We start from the raw sequence: 11,084 nt of genomic DNA on the forward strand, positions 1-11,084 counted from the left end.
TGGATGGAAGATAGTTTGTCTAGATATATCAGGAAAGGGAGAAGGTTGAAGAGAGGTAGAACTTCAAGGTGGATCATGGTGAGGGAAGGGGTGCTTGTGTCAAACAATTGATGATTCTAACCTGAGACAGGTATGCACATCTCATGTCCACTGAAGAGGGCCAGAAGAAGGAAGATACCTTACAAGAGAGGGGACTTGGGCTTCAAAAAAAATACTCAGCTCACACACACACAAACAAGGAAGACAAACTCATCGGGCGTCTGTTGGGTCCTTCTCATCAACTAGGGTCAGGCTTGCACTCTCACAGACACCCCACCCCACTCCACTCACACGGGTCCCAAATTGACCACTGGGATCTGGTGCCGGTCAAGAGGCACATGGAGTCACATGATGGTGCATTTCTCAGCAGACTGCTTCAGATCATCTATGGTGGCTTGGGCTTTGTCCTTCAAGGAATCTAGGTCTATGTTCTGGATGTTGGTCAGCTGTCCGATTACAGAGTCCTTTTCCTCTTCCTCCTCATTGTCTTGCTCTATCATCTTGGCCAGCTCCTTAGGCAGTTCCACATCACCCCCGGCTAGTTGGATCTGGCTGTCATCAGTTTCATTCTAAAGAGAAGAAGGTTAATCAATTGGTTTGACTTAAGAGAAGCAAATCCCATTGACTGTGGAGATTCTTCCTCATCCAGGTCCTGGTTGTCCCAAAGGTGCTTTTTCAGGAGGCAACTGGGCTTTCTTGTTCTTCTTTGAAGACGTTTCGCTTCTTCTCCCCACCATCCAGTCAGAGCTGAAGAAGCTTCTTGGAGGAGAAGCGAAACGTCTCCAAAGAAGAGCAAAGGAAGTCCAGTTGCCTCCTGAAAAAGAACCTTTGGGACATATCCCATTGATTTCAGTGGCGGCAAACAAGAGGCAATACTGGTAGGTCTTGACTTAGGGCCATAACAGAGACGAAAAACGTCTGTCACTATGTGAGTCACGCCTGATGACCTTTTCTGCCAAGATCATTAAGCAGATCACCGTGGTCATGAAGTGAATCCAGATCCCCTCGTTGACTTTGCTTGTCAGCAGCTGACTGGGAACGTTGCAAGTGGCAATCAGCTGATCCCGGGATGCTGCAACCATCACCCATACCTGGTCCACACAAACAAGCAAAGCCCCATCTGTGGGATGCAGGCAGCACATAAAACCACGCCCCCTCTGGTTCGTGGAAAAACCTCTCTCCACGGAACCGGTCCCCGGTGCCCAAAGGTTTGGGGACATCTGTTCTAGTCCAACTTCCTGCTTCAGGAGGAGAGCCTATCTACCATTTCAGACAGGTGGCGATCCAGTCTCTTCTTATTCAGATTATTCAGATTTTGGGATCTGGATGGTCTATTGATAATCATATTAGCTGCATTCACGCAGCTGTGCTAACCAAGTGGGCTAAAGTTTTAATGACAGCATTCACGCAACCAGCCAAGTTGGTTAGGCTTCATCTTCTCTATGGCTTAGTGCCCCTGGGCAAATTTGGACGTGGGACACTTCCAGGATCTGGTTAAGCTTGCTGCCATCCTAGAAAATGATGTAAGATATGCTTGCAAATGTCAGATGTAGGGTTGCAGATGAATGACTAAATGCCAGGTATAAAAATAGGGCATTTTGTCAGATTTCAGCCTTGGGGCAAAAACCCAATAAATACTGTTAGCCACATCCCAGTGGAAACAAGTAGAGTGGAACCAAACTGCATTCATCATAAGCTTCATCGATTTGAAGAGGACCAGTTAGGAAGAGAATTCTGAACATAATTGGTTTGTGCTAATTATGCCTGGCCTTAAAAAGTCTGCAAACGGGCAGAATATTGGGTCTCGGATTCAACTAGAAAGGATTCCAGCGGAGACAATTGAATACGTTGTAGCTCACGGCTAATCTCTGGATGGCCCAACTATGCTCAACTTCTGTTTCTCACTCATTGGGCAGCCTCAGAAATGTAACTGGTTTGAACTGGAAGAAATCACCAGGTCAGTTCAGCCGGAAGGATTCCCTAGGATACGTTTCGCTTCTTATCCAAGAAGCTGCATCAGTTGGGGCTGGATGGTGGGGAGATGGAAGGATATCCATCCTTCCATCTCCCCAACATCCAGTCCCAACATTCTTATTCTTCTTCCTCTTCAAAAAACAATCCACTTGCCTTTTATTTTAAATTTTTAAAAAAACACACTTTTGAGACAGCTATGACCTGGATGACTGAGAATCTCCATAGACGTTCTCAAGACTGTGTTTCTCAAACTTGGTAACTCTATGACCTTAAATGACTGGGGACTTCTGGGAGTTGAAGTCCACCGGTCTTCAAATGGCCAAGTTGGAGAAACATTTCCCTAGTGTTTTTCCCAGAATTCCCAAGCAACACCCAACCTATTGAATAGACGCTATTGGTTCAGGGGCATCGAGCTATCTCTACACAATAAAGCTCTTATCTCTTTGGAGGCTTCGGACCACGTCCAAGACCTACAGTTTTCCAAGGGACAGGGTGTTGATGGGTGTTGGTGCACCCACCCTCTTGTCCCCTTGCAGAGACTTGTGCTGCTGTCTTTGTAAAAAAAAAGGTATTCCTCTTGCAAGTGGCTGGCTGGTTGACGTCTTCGTAAGGCGTAGGGATTCGTAAAGATCTTGTCCTCTTTCTGTCTTCAACTGACAGTAGAGGACGCCCACTTCAACTTGCTTTGGGGAACTGGGAAGTTGTGTTTATTTCTGTTTACTTATTTCCAATATTTGCAGAGTACTTAAGAAGGACGTTTTTGGTGCTCTGTGGGACAAATTAAAACCATGCAACATGACTTTCTTCTGGTGTTCTGCAGTGTAAATTAAAACCACCTAATATCCAAATCAAAGTCAAGCAGCAAAAATGCCCCTGAAGGGTCCCAGCAGAATTAAATCAAAAGAAACCAGAGAGGGAAGTGTAATGGTGGGAAACTTCTAAAAGGAGATCCATGAATGCGCCAGGTTGATGATTTGATTCAATAGCAGTTGGGCTGAATTAGTCCTTCAGTTCAAATTATTGAATAGAATCAAGTGTCTTTGAATCAGTCCCAATACTTGACTTAAAGTCATTCGTTTAGGGTGACCGGATGGCTGGAAAATTCTGGGAGTTGAAGTCCACACATCTTAAAATTGCCAAGGTTGAAAAACTGGTCTAAACTTTAAACAAAAAAGATGGGGATGGCATTAATTGGAAGTTTCTGCAGGGTCTAACTTGGAGTCAGTGTTCTCTATAAACAATTTTGGGCATTATTATTGTTATTATTGATCATCGCACAGTCAGCCAGATGTTCAGACTAGATTTGGCATTTTTGTCTACCTATCGAGTCCTTAACAAGGACCTGGGATAGGCAGATGTGGATGTTTGATGGTATTACAGATATCGTCGCAGGATGGAAGCAGTTCCTAGTATGGCCGCCTTTTGCAATTGACTGATGGCGAATTTGTCAATGCCGATGATGGTGTTCAAGTGGTGCTCCAGTTGTTTTGGGATTGCACCCAAGGCGCCTATTACTATTGGTACTACCCTTGCTTGCCTTTGCCACAGTCTTTCTATTTCTATTTGTAGGTCTTTGTATTTTGTTATCTTTTCCAGTTGTTGTTGTTGTTGTTGTTGTTGTTGTTGTTATTATTATTATTATTATTATTATTATTATTATTATTATTATTATTATTATTATTTATTGGCTGCCCATTTTACCATGGGGTAACTCTGGGCGGCTTACAATATTAAAAAGATAAAACTATACAAAATCTGCAGACAGTATAAATGCTATAGAAATCCCAAATATCCAACCCTAACTAAAAGATGGGGAGGGAGGGAGCAGGATGAGGGGAGGGAATGATGAACTCTGTTTACCTGCTGGAAATCTATTCTCCTGTAGCATAAAGTAGCTTTCTTCACTTTGATTGTGAAGCTTCACTAGAATAGAGTTGTGTAGAGCAGGGATCTCCAACCTTGGGAACTTTAAGACTTGTGGACTTCGGTTTCTAGAATTTCTCCCAATTCTGGGAGTTGAAGGCAACAAGCCTTAACATTCCCAAGGTTGGAGGCCCCTGAGGCAGAGAAATTCCCTAAAGAAACCAGACTGAGTTCTATGAAGGCCCCACTCCATACCTTGGGCAGCTTGTATTTGTCTCGGAAGTGAGTCCGCAGTGTAGCACGTTCAGCCTTCTTCTGGGCAAACTGGGCATCACGCTCCATCCTGCCAAAGTCATAAGGAGAAAGAAATTGATTTCAACCATGAATAGGTCTGCTCATCTGTCCAAACTGACTCTAGGCAGCCTAGAAGGGTTAACACTACGAGACAAGCTTCATAGACCCCAATAGCCAAGGCCATCAACAGGATTCAGCTGAAGAATAACCTCAGCCTATTAACTGGCATATTAACCTCACCTAAACACATCGCCTCAAAGCCGGGAGGAACCGTCAGGTCTAAACAGTAAGGCCACACTTGGAATACTGCATCAAGTTTTGGCCACCATGATATAAAAAAGATATGGAGATTCTAGAAAGAGTGCAGAGAAGAGCAACAAAGATGATTAGGAGACTGGAGGCGAAAATATATGAAGGACGGTTGCAGGAATTGACTATGTCTAGTTTAATTCAAAGAAAGACTAGGAATGACATGAGAGCAGTCTTCCAATATCTCAGGGGCTGCCACAATGAAGAGGCAGTCAAGCTCTTCTCCAAAGCACCATGAGGCCAGACAAGAACTAATGGATGGAAAATGATCAAGGAGAGATTCAACCTAGAAATAGGGAGAAATTAGAACGACTGAGACAGGCAGAACAATTAATCAGTGGAACGGCTTGCCTTCAGACGTTGTGGGTGCCCCATCATTGGAGGCTTTAAAAAAGAGACTAGACAGCCATTTGTCTGAAATGGTATACGTTTTCCTGCCTGAGCAGAAGGTTGGACTAGATGACCTCTGAGGTCTCTTCCAACTCTGTTATTCTGCTCTGTTCTATGGTCTCTAAAGCCTTATGGGAGACTAATAGGGTCAGAGCCATCCTGCTGCCTGGACAGTTGGACCAGAGGAGGCAGGATTTGGGTTCCAATGCGATGGCATTGCTTAATGGAAGACACCTGGAGCGTGCCCTCCCTGCTTGATATGGAGGGGCAAGCCAAAACGATGGGGCGACAGGCAGTCCCACAAATAGGTTGGCCCTATTATTAGTAAATGTGCTCCAGTTGGCAAGCTAAGCCGAAATTGCCAGAGGATGACAACATGGGAACAGAAAGACAGAAAATTTCCCAAAGGAGACGGTTATCCAGGCCAGTGCGAAGTTAATCAAAAGATACGGACCAAGTCACATTAATTAAGCAACAAAACCTGGCTTGGTTACTGTGAAATAATTGCCTCTGCTCTTTCTCTACCTATATCCAATAATTGTTGGAGGAAAATGGGTGTGTTGCACATTGCATACATATGTCAAAATGTGCGTGCACGTGGGTATGATCCAACCTTGCTTGTAAAACAGCTTATTGCTATCATTTTTACATAATCTCCACTCGGCTGATATTGTAAGGATCAGTTCTTATTATCAATGCACAGGACGGAATCCCAGTTTGTGTATTATGTAATCCAGAAAATCTAACCTCACATGAGGTTCATTCATCACTCCGGGCTTTTACATGGTAAAACGATCACATCCCTAACAAACCTTCATAGAAATGGAGAGCAAAGTCCCAAGTTTGTAGAACGGAACCATGAAGAAATAAAGAGGCAAGACTTTAGTAGATGTGAAACCTTAAGTGAAATTTTAATAAACTTAGTGAAAAAGGTTTCCCAAATTCCTGGGTTTTTTATTTTTTGCCATCCTAGAATAACCCAGGGTTAGTCGTTGGTATCCTAGAATATCTGAATGAATCCTTGTAACTTCCCTTAATCTGCTTGGACTAAGATGGGTTTGATCCAAGCGGTTAGGAAAAACAAAGGCTTGGTTCACACAACTTTCTCAAGGCTAAAAAATCCAATGGTTGCAGTCATACCGTACAACTTCATGACCTTGATTAACTGAGTGGGTGTCTGCCTTTACCCCCACAGTTAAGGTGATGAATTTGCTAGGCAAATATTATCCTGAAAATGGCTTCATTTAGTACACAAAATTATCCTGTTAGGTGAACACAGCCATCCAGGATCGGGAGTTAGGATACTATTCTTGTTCTCCAGTGGTGTATAAGACAGGGGGAGAAAAAACTTTAATTTCTTATATTCTCTCCTTGCCCCAACGTCAGAGTCATCTTAATTGGCTCCATTATATCTCCTTTCAGCGGTATAACTAAGTAACTCTTATTCCAAGTCCTGTGGCTCAATTAATTCTCCGTCCTGGAAAAATTTAAACAAAAGCTGCTGGGGACACAAGCTGTTAGACTGCAGGACTGACGAAAGAAATACGGAGTCCTTAAATGCTGGGTATTTAAGCAGAGGCTGGAGAGCCATCTGTCAGGCTTCCTCCAGCCAGGACTACAACTAAATGCATCCCAGGTGGTGAATCAAGGACACCCACCCTCTGATAAGTGCAGGTAGTCCTGGGCTTCATTTAGCGACCGTTCAAAGTTACAACGTCACTGAAAAAAGGTGACTTATGACTGTTTTTATTTATTTTATTTATTTATTAATGGGACTTATATCCCGCCCTATCTCCCGAAGGACTCAGGGCGGCTAACAACAATAACATATAGTAAGTACAGAAATTAAGATAAAATTAAAATTAAAGTCATCTGTGCAATAAATTAAAATTTTCCCAATTACGACTGTCGCACTATCTTCAGGGTCCTGCGATAGCAATCCGGACGCTGGGCAACTGACTCGTATTTATGACAGTCGCAGCCTGCCGGGGGGATCACGTGAATCCCCTTCTGTGAACCTTCTGACCAGCCAAATCAGTGGGGAAGCCGAACAGCCGTGTGAGCCTCTTAACAGCTGCAGTGATTCGTTTAGCAAAGATGTGTAAGATGTGTAAGATCGTTTAGTAAGATGTGGCAAAATTCACCGAACAAATGCCTCGCTTAGAAACAGAAACGTCGGGCTCATTTGAGGCTGTAAGCTGAGGACACTTGGTATGCAGGTTGCAAAAATTGAGAAAACTACTAAGGGGGAAAAAAAATTCCAGCCACTACTATGTGCAAAACCCAAACTCTACTTATAATGTCATATAACTAGGCTTAATTCTTCTGCTCTTTTTCCCCTGTTTTTGTAGGTCTACGAAAGAGTTCTCGGTGCACGGAGCCATTGATACATGGGTCTCGTGACTGTAACGGATTAGTTTAGTCTAAGCTGATTGTTCCTAATCTTGTTGGATCTAGCTCTCACACCGCCTTTCAAAGTTGAGGCAATTTTGCAGTTTTTGCGTCCGGCAAGATGAATTTACCTTTCAGTGGTGTAATTCTACAATTCTGTGATGGAGTTTAAATGAGCGTGAGGGTTAGGACAGCCTTGACAGATTTCGGGGGCGAGGAAAATTAAGTACCGTCAGGTAAACCAGGAACTGGTCTATTAAATTAAATTCTTTTTATAGGTCAAAGATAAGAAATAGGATTTTGGCTGCCTTAGTTCTTCAGCTGAAAAGCTAAGATTAAGGGCCATCTCTAAGCAATTCCATCATTTATGTTTCTGAGCTTACTCCCCATGCCACTGATGTTCTTCTATTTGTCTGGAAAAGTTGTTATCAAAATTATTTCTATGCAAAACTCTTCAGGAACCGGTGCTCCTCTCTGCAACACAGTGTCATAATAATAATAATAAAAATCAGGTGGAAATCTATCCCAAATCCTTAATCTACCTTTAAGCTTTAAGTGACTATCTTTTTGATACAGACTGTAGCTCCTCCGTGCTTTCTGCAAAGATAATAAAAGTCAGGCAGAGGTGCTTACTCATGATCAAGCTTGGGAGGGATGGGGTGTGAGAGTGAGTAGCTAAGGTATTATAAAACTCTGAGCGCTGAGTGCAGAAAGTGAGTAATTCCAAAGAAGAACAATGTATTATGTACTAAAAGCAGCTTTAAATAATGTGTCTATTCCTTCTTCCCCAAATTAGAAATAATTCAGAATATAAATACATCTGTAATGAGACATAGTGGGGTTTTTTTGTTCTCTTCCTGGGAAAACAATCCCATCTCTTGAAAGCAAAAGAGGATTAAAAGATTAGGGTTTCATGAAAATACATTACTGACATTCCCTGCTCTCTGTAACAAATGGAATATCCTGGTTCCCTTTCTGAGTTTCCTCCTCTGCATATTAGGAAAAACTGAAACAGGTGCAGGATCCCGTTAATTCAGTCACCGCTTAAATGAAAGATCAGCTTCTACAATCTGCGTTCTACAGCCCTGAATTCCTGCATTTGCATTTAGAGAGCGAAGGGTTTGAGGTCAAACTTTGCATAAAAACTGCTTAGAGCAAAGGATTTATTTCTGCGCAGATATTCCTGAGAGCTATTTTTAATTTAGCTCACAAATTTGCTCTATTTTTATGGTGTAAGCTCAGCCCCTTCCAATGTTTTGCCAGAATCCATCTAAAAACATCCTGATCTGGAGCTTCCAAATAGCTTCTCTTTTTTTGGAATTCCTACTTATTTTATTTAGCTTTGAAGGTATGGATCTCAGAATGTATTTCTGATTGGATGAACAAGTTCAAGATTTTATTCAGCCTAGGACATCACAGGGGAGAAATCTTCACTCTGTGTGCATGTACTTGTCTTCCCATTGATTCAGTCACTCTAAACCAATAAGTCATGTTAGACTTGAGCCAACAGCCCTATCTATGTTCAGACTGAGCAGTTGCTTCCTTTCCTGGCATGTTCGTTTAGACGATAAATGTCATGTACCTCAACCACCTGATGGAGGGCTGAATGATCGGAGCTGTTATACAATGAACTATCATTCGTATTAAGTAAATCGAAATCATCACATCTTATTTGATTATTCTGATTAAAAAGGAGTGAAGGGTTGTGGTCCTCCGGCTCCTTCCTATTAATCTTCCAGAGAGGCACTCAAGCATAGGCCTGTGGAGGAGGCATTCAGAAGACGAACAGTAACAAGACATGTCTAGTTCAATTAATGAAGTGGACTCTTATTTAATAATGCTCAGGCTACCGTGTACTTGTCAACCAACTGCTAAACTTTTCTAGACTGTTCCTCATGAGATGTATTGGAATCCAGTTTTTATCCTCCATCATCAGCAAAGTACAGCTTTGAGCAGTTGATATTTTGCGGCACTATTATTGTTCCTCAACGTGCAAGATACATTTCTGAGCAATTGATGTTTTTGACATTACTATTGTTAATACAGGCTGTACTCTTAGTTGCAAAAGGCGAAAATCTGTTACCAGATTATTTTTGGAACTTCAAGAAGATGAATTGAACTTCAAGAAGACTACACAGCAAGTGAGTATCTGGAGGTATCGGCAGTGAGGGCAAAAATTAATGGAGAAACTTGACTCAAGTTCATCAAGGTTTTTTTCAAGCAGGCCCCCATTTCTGTCTCAGGTATATAACATGGCTACATTCCTCCAGAGAGTCTCCTGATGACCTGGATTGCTAAACTACATCGGGATGGCCTGTCAGGTGTTCTGAACTATGATGTCATCATTCTCAGCCAGCCTATGACGCCATTGTAAATCAGAACACCTGAACAGCAGCAAGCTGGGAAAGTCTAGCCTGATGACACACCACAAGGACTGTATTTATCATAAGACATGTTGAAAAGCAAAGACGAAGGAAGAGGTAGGGAAAGAGGTCTCCCTTCCAGTATTTATTTATTAATTACATTTATACACCGTCTCATGCAATATCAGACACTTACTTTTCTTCCAGCAGCTGCTTCTGATACTCTTCATGTTCTTCCCTGGTCATTCCTTGGGCTTCTGCTGGGGATTTGTCCCCTTCTCCTTTGTCTTCTCCTCCCAACCCGCCAGTGAGATTCTTCAGTTGGCCACCGACCATAGACTTCACCATGAAAGCCATAGTTAGGCAGAATGAAGAGCAGCGGCAGCAGACACAGGAGTGGAGTTAGCGGAGTTAGCAGTCCCTGGAGATGGCCAGAAGAAGCTCAGCTGGGTCGTGGAGTAGGCTGGCTTCTTAAAGCTCAGCTGCCGACTCGGGTTTAGATCAGCATCTTGTCTCTTGTGGAGGAAGCGTCCCCTTGTTGTTTCCCATTGAGGCTCAGGAGGGGAAGAGTAGACCCGAGTCCAAGCGAAAGTTCAGCACCTGGTGTCCGCGGACAGCTCCGAAGCAGCGCGCCCCGGTCCGATTCTCACAGAATCGCGGGCTGGCGCGCTCGTTTCAGCACCACGGCGCTCGGACAGCGACTGCCGTCGATGGGCGTTTGCGGAGCCGACGTGCCGACGGGGCTGATCCGGGAGAAAGACTCCCCTCCCTCCGCGGAGGGCCGTCCTTCGGAGCCCCAGCCCTCTTAAGTTGGTCTAACCTCGACTCTCCACGCGTGACAAGTTTACTCCGCCCCCTGAGCCCTCCCTTCTGGCTTCCCAGCCCCACCTTCCTCTTTACTTTTATTATTTTTTTTTTTAAAAAAAGAAAGGGGAAAAAAAAGGAAAGAAAATGGACGTGCGGGAGAGACACGTCTGTCACTCAAGCAGCTATTCTGGATGGCAGCGTCTGAATCCATCCGATTGGAGGAGAGTTGGGAGTAAGGGCCCCGGTGTGTTCACCAGCTTTGGCACCGGATGGGCCGGATGGCAAATCCTATCGTTCCCTTGGGTCAGAGTTAGGGGAATTGTGTCCAACACATCTGGAGGACTTCCAAGTGAAGAAGACTGTTGTCTGCACGCAAATACAGATGTGATGGGCAGTAAAGTGGGAAGACTTTTCTGGAAAACTAGGTCAAAAAGATTGATTTTTACCTCTTTAGACTGGCATGCTTTTCCTTTTGTTCTTTGCCTATTAAAAAAAATCTATATTTATCTTCTAGAGTTATTAAATTTCTACACGCCCCATAAAGAGGTTTCTAGTCTCTTAAAGGCTGGTTTAATGAGCTATAAGCTTCCATTTTATAGCTGTCTTTGAACTGCGTGTTTACTCAATCCAAATTTCCGGATCTGCCTGAGCAGG

The 11,084-nt window shown here is 43.4% G+C and overlaps 1 protein-coding gene across 1 annotated transcript; it reads right to left on the reverse strand.

The window, feature by feature from the left end:
- Positions 1–383: 383 nt before the first annotated feature.
- LOC308679248 (complexin-3-like) lies at positions 384–9,980 on the reverse strand (the record flags this gene model as incomplete). The annotated part of the gene is made up of 3 exons (XM_081346839.1): positions 384–608; positions 4,132–4,219; positions 9,820–9,980. 3 exons carry the CDS (start codon positions 9,978–9,980, stop codon positions 384–386), a joined length of 474 nt encoding a protein of 157 aa, XP_081202965.1.
- Between the last annotated feature and the right edge of the window lie 1,104 nt (positions 9,981–11,084).

Source organism: Vipera berus, assembly GCF_964194415.1.
Source record: "Vipera berus genome assembly, contig: HAP1_SCAFFOLD_86, whole genome shotgun sequence".
Classification (NCBI taxonomy): domain Eukaryota; kingdom Metazoa; phylum Chordata; class Lepidosauria; order Squamata; family Viperidae; genus Vipera; species Vipera berus.